Raw genomic sequence first — 16351 nt, forward strand, 5'->3', positions numbered from 1 at the left:
ATTTCATTTTAGTGTTGGGGGTTTTGCAACAAAGCCATCTGTAGCTCTCTTACCTTCAGGATCCAGAAGTCTGGCAACACCAAGTTTTTCTGCTACAAAAAAAGCATGTTCTAAGTTTGCGAGGTTGCTTTGAACAGCAACGGTATTCATGTCTATCAGGTCCGGCCTGTCAAATAAAAACAGCAACACTTGATTACAACTCTACCACTTTTAAATTACTGCTGCAGTGGTAAATCAAACCGTGAGCATGGACAGACACAGCAAGGGAGTTTCCATTATAAAAGGATTTCACTAGAATCAGATGAACAAGCTGAGACCACTGCTAACTGAGAAACAAAAGCAGCAGAAAACTACAACATTTGGCTCTTCATTTTCAAGCTGGTTTCCAGCCATCCCTTATACACCTCTATTTTCTTATGCATATTTATCCATGTGCATTGACATGGTATTTCAACACCCTGTCCTTTCCACTACCCTTGAGGGGATTAAATTCACCTTTCTCTTTTACAGGAGGGAGTTACTTTCTACTACTTTCACAAGTTTTCAGTCATTCTGCATCAAATTCTTCAGCATGTGTCAGAAGCCACACAGTAACAAAGTTTAGTCACAAAAATATCTCTTTAATCTTTTCCGATGAGCTTCTTCAAATGCATTGAAGCCTTGCTTTCAGATACAGATTGGTGCTAGTTCTCTTATAGCTAACTCTCAGTGCATCTCTCATGCATTTAAAACTCCACACCTTCATCCTGCCAAACTCCATTTCCAGCCACAATACTTGCTTTAATGGAATAATTGTCTTAAGCCAATCTTGCCTATAAATATTTTTAAGGTCCATAAGTATTATCCTATATCAATCCTGTACCAGCATCATTACTTTAATGTTTTAAATTAATGTAAAACTTTGAAACTAATATTGTCCTTTGAATCTGCAGTTGAGGAGCTGAGTTTTAGATCTTGTGATTCTCAGTGTGTTACTCCCTACCTCTTTCAGCACTGGGAATTCTCCCAGCCATCCACCAGAAAGAAATAAGGGATTTTCAAACATGCTGAAAACCATCTCACCATCTCACTGAAGTCAACTAGAGCCACAGGGGTCTGAAACTTACACTACTGAAAACTAGACTGACTATGAAAAAAAACACTAAAACAAAACACCAAAATAAAAAAAAAATAAAATGGCATACAACTTTCAGCAAACAATAAAGTTCTTAAATTCTCATTTTTGTTTCTAGAGGAACTATTTTCTTAGTTTTACCGAGTAGAAGTTTTAAATAATTGCCACAGATAGAAATATGTTAAATACCATTGTTCAAAATTAATGTTAACATTTCATGTGGCAGCACCCCGAATTCCCTTAATAACCAAATGGCATTAACTTTGGGAAACTCAGTACAACCTTGTCTTTGAATTAACTGCAAGGGCACTGTAAATAGAAGTCTATTTCTTTTCAGCCATTAAGAATCACTGTGTTCCTTGTGCTCTTTTGAGGACAAGCCTACAAGACAGATAATAACACTGCACCCATTATGCCTTGAAAGAACATTTAATAATAACAAAATGTAAGCAGTGCAATATAATCCCCCTGAGGCAGTGGGACTTTCTACTTCCAATATGCTTAGTGGGAGCATGATCAAGCTCACGCTGTTCTTCTCTGAATTTCAGTGCAACGAAAACAATGCAACGAAACCAATATCAGCCCTTGCTCTCAGCAGCACAGAAAATCCATGAAAAATAAAAGACAGTGCTAGAAAAGAAAACTGAGCACCCCCATCTCCTGTTTCAGCCACAATAATGGAGATGGTATGAGTAATAAAAATTGCTTTAATTTCAGTTTTCACAAGAGAATCAGGTTTTTGTAAGTGTAGCACTATTGCTTAGGTTATTTTTTCCTCCTGCCTTCTTTACATTTGTTTCACATTTGATAAAAATGTCCCAAGAATAATCACTTGCACTGCCTGTTCAATTGCCAAGTCTCAGAACATGAAAGGACATGTTGTAAAAGCCTTGACTATTCCCAGAAAACAAGCTGCAAGCTGCAGAGACACTGACACAATAATCTCCTTAGAATAAAGCTTTCATTCAGATGAAAAGGTACTGTCGTTCTCACCACAATACAAGTAATGAAATCAATAAAAACAATTGCTCTTGCATAATAAATCATTTTACATCAGTGCTGTGCCAGCTGAAAAAGAGTCTACTCTGCAAGATGGCTCCCCACCTTTTAAACTTGTCTTCCCATCCCTACAACCCCAAAAATAATTGGATTATCTTACAGTTTCCTTTAAGAAGAAGGGAAAATTGCAATGAATGCTGTCATTTTCAGTTAATGATACACTTAGCACACAGTATACTGTCCTAGATTAACTGGTCTATATTTATCTAAAGTCTTGATCTGCAATAAAATACTACAGAAGATGGCATTCATGCCTGTCTTGATAATGCACGTCTTTGGTTTTTCAAAGCAGACAGAAGGTTCCACAGCTGACTGAGAACAAGCCCAGTGATGATTTTTGAAAGGGAAAAGACAAGTATTATCACTTTAATGCAAAAGCACCTTGTATGAGCCACAGCAAGATGATGCTGCCTAGGGCCTGGGGCCTCCCCCTCTGCAGATCACCCTTTCCTCTTCACAAGTAGTAGAGGGATATATTGCAAAGCCACAGGAAAAGGAGTTTGCCTCCCAGAGCTCAGTAAAAGATTTCTTTTAACCTGAGAAAAGTGCACCCAAAAAACATGGCTCAGGGAATCACTGATTGCCATGATGTTCCTTTGGTTTAATAGTGGGATTTTTTTTGCATTTTTAAATAGAAATAAATGCCATTTTTACATGCTGTAAGCTTGCAGAGATATCTGTCAACTAACTCAAAATAACTGCTGAAATTGCAGTTGTGCTGAGTATCCTCCAATACATATTTATTTAATTGCTATAGTTGAAGCCAACTACATGATTTAAATGCATTTAATGATTTAAAAGCATTATCCATCGTGGCAAACATTTCCTTTTTTTAAAAAAACTATAGAGCAAATATATGAGTTTTGTAGAAGTTATTTATAATGTATTATAAATCTATTTTATGTCAATTTGCATGGCATTTTTAAGTCATTTTATGTGGAATCAAGGACAAATTAAACTAAAAGCCCTTTAAGTAACATACAATGACTCTACCTTCTGTCACAATATTGTGAGTCATCTTATGGCAGATTTTTCAGTGGGCTGGGGCCTTGCCATGAAAACACACATAAACATCCCAAACACCAGTCAAGTTGGAACATTCCATGCAAAGAAGATGCTTCTGCTGCAGCCACACCTAAGTCAAGGGTTTGGCTTCCACATTACAAGTCATTAATCATCCAATTTATTAAAAAACTGGTGCCTGCCATTTGAGATCTTCGTGTAGGTGTTAGAAATTAGACACAATTTGTATCAGGAGTGATGGGGGAAAAAAGTGTAATTAATGCCACCTGAACTAGGAAGCTGACAAAATTATGATAAATTCAAGAAAACAATACCTAGTACCACAAAGTGAAGGAAGAGAACAGTATCTAAATAACAGCAGATATTTCTGGTCTGCAAAGACTCCTTGAAATCAGAGTTGGGCATAATAAATAACATTAGGTACATGTAGATTTTCTCATTGCTGGAACATAATACTTAGAAAATAGTTCAAGATCCAAACTAACAGCTGTAATATTTGCCTGTTAGAATAAAAGATTATATTTGGAGGGGATTTGATACCTCAAAACGGAAAAAGATGTTTAACTGAACTTTAATTTTCCCAGTCAATGATGATGAAATCACATTCTTCTCCTCACTGTTCTGGGATGACACTTGCTCAAGTTACAAAAATGTTTATCTTTACTAAAACATATATATATATGTATACATATATCACAGTAATATTCCACATGAAAATTCTGTTAATGCATTCAGAAGTCTGAGAAGCCTGAAGTTATTTACATGAACCACCTAAACTGTTTAATTTGCACAATTCTTTCTCAGTCAGAACTCCGCATGCTGCCTGAGTAATACCTTATATTAAAGGATATTTAATTCTTGGCTTACATTTACTTGAAACACTAACACAGAGACTTTCAAGCAGCACTCTCAAAAAGATACACCTGAAGATGCAGAGTGAAGTGTTTCACATCGCTATAGTCCAATTGGCTTTTCCATTGCTGTAGTTAGAAAATGCTTACAGATGTTAACTTTTTTTTCATTGTTCACAGCAAATGAAAAGGATGGGTGCCAGAAAGACTCATGCCTTTATTAGGGATGGAAGAATTACTAAAACAAATGAAAGACCATTCCAGAATACACAGTCATAGAAAAAAATTAAAAACAAACAAAAAAATAATCCATTCTAGAGATTTTGGTTAATAACAGAAACATTGCAAAGAAAGGAATTAAAAAAAATAATAATTTTTCATGTAAAACAGATACTTTAGCTCTATCTCTTCAAATAACCATCTCCTGTTACTTACTCAGGAACACTACAAATGAGACAATGAAGAAAAATGTATTATTTCATCTATAAAATTAGGCCTACCATCTGCCTATGTCTTAACAAGGTTTCAAAAATACCAACGTGTTTACACCAGTTTACGTGCAGAGTCAATGTTCTGGAACTTACTAAAGAATTTGTCTCTGCATCAGGTACAAATCTAAGTCTTTTTAAAACAGCTTGTAAAAGAACCTGCTTCTGACTCAACAAAGACTGAATCAACAACACAATGGGAATTCAAGTAACATGTACCGTTCTTTGTGCCCCACACTCTTTTATTGGTACCCCACATTTGCAGTGCTCTCACATTGTCATGAGACCAGGAGACAAAATCACAGTGTTGCAGGTACCCTTGGCTAATTTTCCTGATTTTTTTTTTTTTCAGGGATAGTCTGATCACTTAGAGAAGAGGAAGAGGAGAGCTTCTGCTCAAAAATGGTGAGGAGGTTTGACTTTGCGGCATTAGGACATACAGCAAAAGGTTCTGTAGCATGTTCCTTGGTGTCAAATACCCCATGCTGAGGAAAGGACATAAAATGTCAACTCTGAGTCAGCAACATCTTCCCTTATACCCTAGGCTTCCCTCTCATTCAGAAGCTCTATATTCACATATGATATGGTGATTTAAAAATTATTCCAGTGCCTCAAACCATCAGGTGAAGCTGAGCTGTGATGTCACTGAAGTTAGGCAACAGTTCAGAATTCAGAGAAAATCAAAGACTTCAAGTAGAAAATTGTCATTATAGGAAAGCTTTATCCTTACTACTGTGATAAATCAAAAAGTATGCTGCTGCATGCAGCTCTGCATATTATTTGTTCAAGTATGTGGCAAAACCTTTTCTAAAGCTCCACAGGTCCCCAGCCTCAATTACATACTGTGTTAATATGATCATTATGCCTTGTATCCTTTTTTGGGTTTTGTCCTCTTGTCCTTTGTCCTGGTATGACAGGAATGCCTGCACTACATGATTTTATGTATTTCTACAGATTTCATCCAATGCCTCTATAAAGATGAACAAAAACGCCTTTTTATTCCCTTGAGAACTGAAAACCTCATGTGATCTGAACTCTTCAGCTCTCCTTTCTTCATTGTTTCATAGTTGTTCATCTAAATTTTCAGATAGGATGAATAAAACTGAAAAAAAAACAATTGCAATAGATAGTATAACGAGGGCACACTATTTAAAGATGCATGTCTATTCTTCAGACATCCCTACATATTATATCAAGACTTCCCACAGAAAAAGAATGAATGTTTTAACTGCACTTAAAATAAGGAAAGCAAATGCCTTCAGGTGCCCTAGAATTAATTAATTATTGCTAATTAATTAGTTAATTAACAATATACAGAGCTAACTCAGGTAATTCCTTCTGTTGTGCATGCCCTTGATTTGACAAGCACTGAATTTAATAAACCTACTGAAGCTGCCTGTCACACCTTTGCCACAATTGTGGCACTGTAATATCAAAGATCGTTTAGTTAAATGTGGAGTTCAGTTTTAGCCATGAAAAAACAAACCCTAATCACAACTTGGCAGAAAGTTTGCCATGCAGGTTCCAAACTCGGTACAAATATGAATGAAACTAGAAACGATCTCTTAGTCCTTTCACTAGCTTTAAAACCAGTTTTGCACTCTCTTAGTACTAAGAGCTGTTTCCACCATTACAAGACTAGTAATGGTACAGCAATTTCAGCAATTTTTAGCTATGATAAAATTTAAATGGGAATGTGGCTCATAACTCATAACCTCAACCCACACCTTGCAATCCACAAAAATAATCGTAAGTAATGTACTTTTCCTGGAACTGTGAATACCAAAGAGACAAAGAAGAAACCCGACTAAACACTTTTTCTGTTCTGCATCCTAAGAATACTCCCTCCAGACCACAGAAGTGGCAGCTTGAAAGAATGGCTTCCCAGTGGGATTAGTACAGTTACCAATGTGGAAGCATGGTGAGGTACTGTAATGACCTCAAACAATTTCCCAAAGGCTCCTTGTCCTGCTTTGGAAGCAACCATTTCTCCCATGTGCCATCAATTTGCCAAAGGCATTCCCTGAAGACCAAGACCTTTCCCTGTGTGATTTATCACAGGCACATATGCCCCCCACTGCTCAGACACCACATGGTTTTGGAGTAAGACTTCTGACACCCTTAGGTATCCTGGTCTTTGACAATCCAAGAGTACAAAGCAAATGAAGTCCAAACTTACAAAACCCCAGCCTTTCAACACAAAACATTGCTTTACATTTTATTCCCATTAAAATGACATGAGAAAAGCTTTGATTTCTTTCCAGTATTTTTTTTTCTCAGTTACTGTAAAAAGAAAACTTATCAGCTGCTACTAAGCAGTAGGATCAGAACAACATATACCAAGATCATTTTAAGTCCAGATCTGAAATTAATCAACCCATCTGACTTGAAGCCATCCATCTAATACCCACTAAGGCTAACCACCACCACAACACAAGATACTAAAATTGCAAGCACGTTTCTGGTACTATCTTAAGTACAGCCTTTACCAAGTGTCATCACAGAATTCTTCTGAGTGCATCCAGTTAAGGTTGATTAGGTAACTTGCTGTTTGTAAATCCATTAGAAATATACTTAGGTAGGTAATCTGCTTGTCAATATTTTTAAGCATCCTAAATGCAGTTTATGTTTTCCCAAATTGCCAATTCTCAACACAGAGTTCATTTATTCTACACAACAAAACCCACTGAAAATAGTTAGAACCACACAATGAAGAACATGGAAAGGGGGGTGCAGCACGACCAAACTCATTTTCTTTGTGTTAAAGGTGGGTTACAGTAAAGTACAAAGTCACAAAACAAGCCAAAACCAGCAGACCCAACTAATCTCTTTATTTAAAACATATCCCCTAGCATTTTAAGTCTTGACACTGTGTAATATTTAATTTCTTTCTCATTCACACCCCAAGGGTGTTCAACATGTTTCTGCAAACTGAGGCATTATTATTCCTCCCCTTAAGGAATGTATTCAAGTCAGTACCTGAGCAGTTGCAGCATGTTTTAACATCAGAGGGATGCCACATGCACTGCTGGCCAGGAGCTTAGTGTTCAACCAACTGTATATACACAGCAAATCATCCTGGGTAAGGCTGAAACAGCTCGTTCCAAAGCAGAACAGTTATTTAGCAGGCATCAATCTAGCTTGCTCTGTGCTATAGCACACTCAGAAAAACATCCACTGAGTAATTCTGAAAGCATACTGAGTTATGATAGCAACATTTCAAAAGAAAAGCACTGTGACCCTGGAAGACTTGTCTCTCTCACTTTATCTAGCATTTATGGACCTGTTACACTGCTGCTTCCTCTGGAACACACTGCAGCTTCTATTCCTCTTCCTCCCACATGAAGCACTCAGTGTACCTGCACTTCTTCCATGCTGCATTCACTGTAAGCCTCTGTTCCTCTTTTGCCTGGGAACAGGAGCCATCTCCTCACACACTCTCTGCATTGTATGCAGGCTAAAACTACAGGCATCATTAAGGCCTTGCACAAAGTTTAGCAGTAACAAAGGTTCCTCTTTACCAGATCCTTGTATTTCTTCAACAGAAATTCTTTAATACAGTAAAAACATTTTTCTTGTGCTCAAAATGTACCCCTTTTAACTCTACAACCAACTTCCCTCTTTTAGCATTTCTAATACTTGTTACTTTGGTGGTGCCAAAATTTATAGAAACTGTCTGCATGTGACCTTGGCAAGCCTTGGAACAGCATTACATGAAATAGCCTCACTTGTTTCCTTGTCTTAAACTTTCATGTGTATACTACCGTCCTGCTTGCTTGTCAGACTGCTGCCTGACCTGAACACATTTTATCCCTTTTTCTCCTAACCAGGGTATAGGTAGTAGCATCTCCAGAAAAATCTGGGCATTACACCCAGATTAAAGTTGGTCTCCAACTTCAAAGTCTGGCTTACAGGTTTTTGCTACGTACCATATGATGGTATAAAAGAAACATCACATAATTTTGAAACTGCCTGAAGTCAGATTTCTTCCAACACAACATACTGAATAAAATAACATACATCTTCAATGAAAAATTAAGCTATAAAAGGCAAATGATGTAACAGATGAAACATACAGCATATTCTTGAATCTCCTGGGTGTATCTGTAGCTTTCAGTAAAGGCCTGACCACATGTCTGAAGAAAAGCGTGGAGGTTAAAAAAACAGTGTGAAAGCTTTGTGTGTATTTCTATTAAATACAAATAGAAATCTGGTTAATGTTCAGTATTAAAACTCACTTTTAATTTTATAATTTGATTTTGTTTTTCTCTGTAAGGACAAGTATTATCACAGAACAGAGCATGTTTAGATTCAGTATTAGGAAGAAATTCCTTTCTGTGAGGGTGATGAGGCAGTGGAACACATTTCCCAGGGTTGCAGATGTCCCATCTCTGGAAGTGTTTAAGGTCAGGCTGGATGGGGCTTTGAGCAACCTGGTCTAGTGGGAGGGGGGGTGGAACTAGATCATCTTTAAGGTCTCATCCAACCCAAACCATTCTATGATTAAACCAAACTCCAGGGCCTGAAATGGAGCCCCACTCCAAAGCAGTTCTTGAGGTCAGTGTGAAGCCCTGCTTCCAGGGATTTAAACATGTACAAGATGTAAATGGAAACTTTCTATACCCTTCAAAAGTTCAGCTAAGGAATCTTCCATCTTAAACTGTGAACACAGACCACCGGGAACTGTTGAAAACAATAAGGAATCTTCTCACATAGAAAAAAAAAATTACTTTTTTCTAAATTTGGTGGTGGGAAAAAAAAAATCAAGTGGTATATGGATCCAAGTACCTGAAAAAAAGTAATTTTCCCTTTCATTTCCATTATTCATAAAATTACTTTCCTTGATTTAAAGAGCATTAGAAAATCACTGGCAAGTCATTCAATACTCTTAACAGGAGTAAGAGAGAAAGTAACTGAAGGCCTTTATGAGAAGCTCTGACAACCAAACCTTCATTGTTCAAGAGAACAGAAAACTATACTGCATTTGCTTAGGAGAGACAGTGAATGACTCCAGTGTATGTGCTCCAGCACCTGTACACTGCCCACATCCCTGCTTGACACTGAAGTACAGCACTGCCAGCAGAGCTGTGGGTGCAGGAAGGACAGGGAGACAGGGTCACCCATGGGGCCACCAAGGCCCACCACGTTGCTGCAGTGGGTAGGACAGTCAGCCACACAGGGAGATCCCAGCCTTACAGGGATAAGGCTCCCATGCTTCTTGGGGGAGCAGGGAGACACGGCATATCTATGCACTGTTCCTGCAGTTCTGCATCATAAATCTCAGCTCGCTTGCACTAAAATGTATGAAGATCCTCTGTCAAGACAAAAACAAAAGAAACAATTCTAACTTGCCATTAAGAGAGGGCAGGCTGCCAGTTTGCTGAAGGGAGAGGCTCCCTGCCTGCTAGCAGCTGAGTCACAGCCCAGCTCCTCGCCCAGCCCTTCACAGCTTCAGCAATTTCCTGAAGTCTTGAAGCTGGTATGTACCTGCAATTTAAAAAAATCACGTATGCCTGGATAGGAGGTAATTATGACCTGCCACTCCCATCCCATCACCTGGAACTGGATAGTGACATCCCCCTGTCTCACAGACCACTGACTGTAGGGATGATGTTGGACTCATATGGGCTTGTGCTCTCCATGGTGCATCCAGAGAAGGCCTCTCTGGAAGCCTTGGTGCCAGGGCTGTGCTCTGGGAGCCGCTGGTGCTCTGGTCTCTGGCCCACAGCTGAGCCCCCTGCAGTGGTGCAGCCAACCTGCAGGCAACACACATGGCAGGTCCAGCCCCAGCACACCCCCAAGGGGATCCCGGTGGCCCCCCGGATGCTCCACTCCTGACTGGGGCAGTCGAACGAGTCCTGACTGCCAGGCCCTGCCCTGATGGCTCTCTTTAGGGAGTTCCTGCTGCTGTGCCCCAGCATGGGTCACCACAAGCTCTCCATCCAACACCCTGTGGCTCAGCACAACTGCAATTCTACATACAAGCCTGGGTATTTGAGCCTTCTGGGTTTTACTGTCATAGCATGAAATGTCATGCCTTTAAAGTAAGGTATGAGCCAAATTAAAGCCCTTCCAGGACTGGAAGTCATGTCCCACCTGAAAAGCTCCATCCCCCATTTGCAGAGTTGATACTCCTCCCAGCCCAGGGTGCTTCTGCACCAAGAAGTATCTCCAGTGAGCACAGCACATCTGGTGCAGGGGGCTGCCACACTGCAACACGACTGACAGATGTGCCCTCAGGGGGTTGCCACTCCACAGTGGGAACACCCCACTGACCAAGCAGTCACATCTGGTCATCCACTCTGGCAGAGCACAACAGCTGGCAGCACCCACAGGATGCTCAGACCAGCTCCTGACACCACCTGTGATCCACAAAGTGGGAGCTACTAAAACACAGCAAATGGAGAATCACTGCCAGAACTGTGCATATTTCTTTAATGTTTAGCCTATTTATTGCTCAGAAGACAAATGAAGCTTTTAAAGAGGTCTCTGGAATAAAACAGTATAGTTAAAAACAACAGATGACTGGGAAGATCATTCCTCTCTTGTGAGCAATAGCTGGAAATTATTATCTCTGTTTTAATGGTACAAAACAAAAAAAGAAAGAAACATAGAAACTCACTGAAATCAGTGGAAGAATCTCACTCTCATTCCATTTGGAACGGAATCCAAGAACCTCTAACTTCTCTCAGCAAAAACACATTAGATATGGTTGGTAAACGTTCCTGGGAGGAATCCTTAGCTGAAGTTATGTTTACAGAAAGAAGTTAAGCTCAATGGAAACTGGCACAGAAGCATACAAAGTGGGGACTCTGCTCCCCAGCCACTGGATCATTTGCTTTGTGCAACACACTTGAGTCAAAGTTGCCTGCTCTTTTCTGCTGAGACACTGTGAATGAAACTCAGAGTAATGCCAGAAACACTGTCCCAACAAAGCAATTCAGTCATATCCCAAGGTATTAACATTTGCACAGCTGGAGGACAGAATTCAAGTTTTTTGTTATTTATTAACTGTTCTGTACCATAATTGCCAGTTGCTTGAGCAGTAAAGGCTATACTGCTCTATGTAAGAGACACAAGGACCTGAAGAAGCTCTGGGAAATATTTTTAATTATTCCTTCTCATTAAGTTCCTTTTTTTTCCTCTCTCCAATCCCTCTATATCTTTCATATTGTTTATTTTTTTTATTACTTGCCTGCACTGTGTTCATTCCTTTGGCTGCTCTGTCCCAAGTAGAACAGCCTTGTCTTATGCCAGCTATTTCCTTTTGTCTTGCCAATGTTACTAAAAGAGACTTTTTTGCTGGCATGCACCTCCTCCCTGACCAGCTACCCAGAACAGAAGCACAGTCAGAAAGACACCTCATTGACTGAGACGTAGCTTCATTTTACCACGAAATTATGCACTGCCACAGCCAGCTTCTTGGGACTTGGAACACTGTGCATGATGCTTGGAGCCTTTATGCACAGCCTGTACGGAAAAGGCTGCACCTGTCTCCCATTTTACTTTAGCGTCCTAATCCCCACAAGGTTCACATGCATGTTGTGTCTACCTAGACTTCCTTATGTGGTGGGCCAAGTGCTTCCACAAGATGAAAATCCAAGAACAAAATAATCTGCTCCAGGCTCTGTTCACTGGATGTACAAGAAAAACCACCAAATTTGCCTTTCCTAGAGACACTCCTTCAAATTATACCAGTGAAATCATGTACCCTTAAACTTCCTCATGATATGCTCCAGGGCATAGAGTACAAACTACACATGCTATGATAAACCCAGAAAGCCCCATGCAGTGAAGGACAGGTCAGTACACACTGATTAGTCCAGCAAGCAGAATTCTCTCCCACGTGGTCTTCTAAGACACAAACCTTCTTAGTCAACTCAGGAAGCAAAAAAAATATACAATAAAGACATGTCACTAACCAAGAGAGAACAGGGAGCACATCAATGATTAAATCTCTGACAAGCTTGATGCCAAAGTCAGCTTTGTCAAGAGAGACCTGTTCTCACTTAGAATCCAGAATTATAAATCCTCTCCCATCAGAAGACATCTTCAGCTGTGTTTCAAGTCAATATCCTGCACCCTTAAGTCTCTACTCACAGCCACCAGTGACTCTACACTATCTGCTTAACTTTGTAAGAGTATGGCCACAAAAGCACAAATCACAAATCTCAGACTGAGAACATTCAAGCCCGCTGGCTGCATTTTCCATAAGAATATCCTTTTACAGGAAATGCATCTCAGAGTAGGTCTGGGCTCCACACAAACACTGAAGAAGCTCTACACTCCAGGGCCCTCCAAGGGGAAAGTCACACAAAGAAAAAGACAGGGATCTCAGACATATCCCATGTCATAGAGTATTTGATGGCTTACACCAACAGTGCTGTTTTGGACTTTGGTGACCTGTTCTGCCTCTACCCCACCTACGCTTAAACATCAGAATGACAAAAAAGGAGTGTGGAGAAGACTGAATTCTGGAAACATACTTCCTAGGAGCTTGCACATGTCCCATGAAAGATGTACAGGATTCCTGGAAATCCTTCTCTGAGGAAGGAGGACATGCAAAGGCTAACAAGGCATCCTTTGGCTGCAAAGTGCAGGAAATCACCAAGGAAGAGTCAGTGTCATCTCCACAGCTGCAGCTCTATTACAACATGAACTATAGAACCCTCTCTCTTTGTACATTAAAATGCTGCAATTAACATTTTCCAAGGGAGCAAACAGAGTACTTGCCTGTATTTATGAATGATGGCATTAAATAACCTTCCATCGCGCCAGCAGGTAGTGAAATTTTCACAGCGTATTCCAGCATAACCTTCTGTTGTTTGCTGTGACCACAGGAGCAGTCTCTCTTTAGCAGACATGTCCTCTGACTCCCCAGTAACATGGATATCAGATATCTAAAACACAGTTATAATGTAAAAATTAAAGTTACACCTAATCCGTAAGATGTTTAAAATATTGCAGAAAATCACTCTGCATTGCTGCAGAATTTATTGTCTGGTATCTGCATACATTAATATGATGATTATTCAGGTACTGTATTAATATTCTTGCATGTCTTATCCTTACACACTCTAGGTGTCTTCAATATGAAATACAAAATTCACTTTCCTTCAGTTAGTCAGTTCTCAGTCTTTTAATTTCTGGGGATAATACTATTACATAATGCAAAATACTTAACTCTTATTTTATGATGATAATACAATCTATTTTTATGTATGATACCTATTATACATAAATGCTATATAAGTATATATAAAATGCAATATGTATATAGTCAGACTTATACAATAAGCATATTTATATTATTCATCATTTATTTAGCTATGAAATCCCTCTCTTAAAACAGGTTAATTTACATAGTTCATGTTCTGGAATTCAGTAATAAAACAGTCATTGTGAGTGAAAACTGATAATAATAGTTTTAATACAAAATGTTCTGAGATTTATTTTAGGAATGACTAAAAGGCTGAAGGATTATAAATAGAAATTTTGTCCGACCAAGTAGGTTCAGTTTTGTATTATCTGAGGATTATCAACTCCATATCAGGGAAAGCAGGAAAGTACTGGGAATTCTACATTCGAATACTACTTTATAGTACAATAGATCATCCCCTAATGAAGTTCAGTCAGTTTCATTAGAAAACTATCACACCATAAATATGAAGCAGACGTTTCCCTAATTCGCACATATATTGTTTGTATCTCATGTTACAGAAATTGTACTCAACATAAATGTAAACACTAAAAAGGAAGGAAAAGATGTTCCTTGACAAAGAAAGTGCTGTAGCATGCTGGCATTTTTCTGAGTGACCACCTTTTACCATTCATCCAAACAAGAGACAACATAAGGTGCTATTACGAACTACATAGGAACCCATGTACCACAAGGCACTGCATAAGCACCTGAACACTGTGGCTCAGCCATTACAACAAGCAGGCAGAGCTGCCTGGGCAGAGGCAGGAGGGCTTGAGGCAATGCCACAGCTTGTGGGTAGGCCACAAGCACCCCTGGGACTGCCTGGAAGAGGCTGCTCCCCAGGAAAGCACACCCAGCACTGCAGAGACACAGGTCTGCCCCAGCTCCAGAGCCAGCCTGAGGCCATAGCTCAGGGCAGGTTTGCCCACAAACTACCGTGGCTGCTTGAGTTTGCTGCAGAAGAGCTGTAAATTGAGCTGAGCCAATTCCAGCAGCCCTGTTCCAATACAAACCAGGTAGCTACACTCATGAGGTTAGATGGGATGGCCATAACAACTTCTCCTGGCCTCAGAACCTCTGCACAAAAAGGTATCTCCTGTCCGGGCTCTGATAGGGGGAATTCCAACAGGCTAGGCTGGAAATTATGGGGTTTTCTCACATTAGAGCCACACAGACCACAGTGCCAAGAAGAAAGATGTGTACCCTGCCTACTGATATTGCTATGACATTGCCTAAGACAAGGTGGTGAGAAGCACTGGGAAGCAGGGAACTAAAGGAAGAGCCTTAGAGATGTCAAGGCAATGGAGCTCACTGCAATTTCTGCTTTACCACCTCTCATACTTTCAGGGAATTATGAACATTTATACCTACACAGTAAATTATAAATAAATTTAATGTAGGGGGGGAAATTGCATTACTTTCTATTCAAGTAACCACAAAATCACAAGTTATGAACACAGTCCCTCATATACCTATCACAGGCCTATCACAGTACCTGCTGGATCTATGTAAGGGAAAAATATGAACACCAATGTTAGAAGGCAAAAAGAGTTTTAACTATTCAATTAGCCTCTAAATAACCTGACAGCATTTTTGCATCCTATTGTCTCCAGCTTCAGCACATTTTTAAGAAAGATCTAACAGAATCTTTTTTGCTCAAAACAGAGTAGAGAACACATGCAGCTGCAATAATTTCTAAGTTTTTAGGTATCAAAATCCTGCAAAAAGTATTTACTGAATGAAATACAGATGGGATGAGAGATGTATGTAAAGACAACAGAAAACTCAATGTGGCAAAAGACCAACTTGGAATCACTCTGAAAATTTTCTTGTAAAACTCTGGGGACCTCAGCTGAAGTTCAAGATTTTTTTCTGTGGGTTAGCTGTATTGTTTGGTATTTCAAAGCAAGAAAGCAAACTAAGTGTTTTTTCAGCAGCTTTAGTTTCTATTCATCACAGAACAACCAGATCACAATATAAATTAAGTCAACCATTTACTGCTTATTCGGACAAGGCTTCTGAAAGACATGATGTCATCTCAAAGTGCCAGATGTCTAGCTTAAAAAAAAAGACCTAACAAACTCCAACATATATTTTTTGTTTGTCATTTTCAGAAAGTCCTCTGTGTGTAGTCCTTAATTATCAGATTTTTTAATATACTCTAGCATGAGCAAGTTAACAATGCAATTCACTAATGGCCCTTCCTTACTGCTAAGTTCAAACCCTTAGCCTCCTTCACGGTTAATTGAGCAGGGATGGCTATGTACATTTCAGACTGCAAAGAGTGCAAACACAGCATGTTTGAGTGCAGATTAGATTCCTCTGGAAACAAGTAATTTCAAACATCAAGGTAACTTCTGAAGACTGTACCAGTATCTGGTGTCAGATATAAACAACATTTTGGTCATGAACACAAACACAAGGAGAAGAACATGACCATTAGGGAAGCTCGCAGTTGAATTTTGGATGGCTAAAACATTAATTTTGTTTATTACATGAAGATAGACAGGTTTTTGATCCAAAATCTTCCAAGCACCCTAGTTAGCCATCTAAAGAGAAAGGAAAAGGCTTTTCACTCGTGGAGGTAGCCCATTTTACTACAGGTTAAGGAACG

At 39.4% G+C, this 16351-nt stretch overlaps 1 protein-coding gene across 4 annotated transcripts in view; it reads right to left on the reverse strand.

Moving 5' to 3' along the window:
• Positions 1–16351, reverse strand: part of DST (dystonin) — a 286945-nt gene that overhangs the window by 144092 nt on the left and 126502 nt on the right. For all 4 annotated transcript variants that reach the window (XM_062489748.1, XM_062489751.1, XM_062489750.1 and 1 more), the window contains 2 exons: positions 13269–13435; positions 54–166 (listed from right to left, as the gene is read on the reverse strand). In XM_062489748.1, the coding sequence (XP_062345732.1) occupies positions 54–166; positions 13269–13435 (280 nt within the window). The remainder of the gene's footprint in view (positions 1–53; positions 167–13268; positions 13436–16351) is intronic.

Source organism: Cinclus cinclus, chromosome 3, assembly GCF_963662255.1.
Source record: "Cinclus cinclus chromosome 3, bCinCin1.1, whole genome shotgun sequence".
Taxonomy (NCBI): Eukaryota; Metazoa; Chordata; class Aves; order Passeriformes; family Cinclidae; genus Cinclus; species Cinclus cinclus.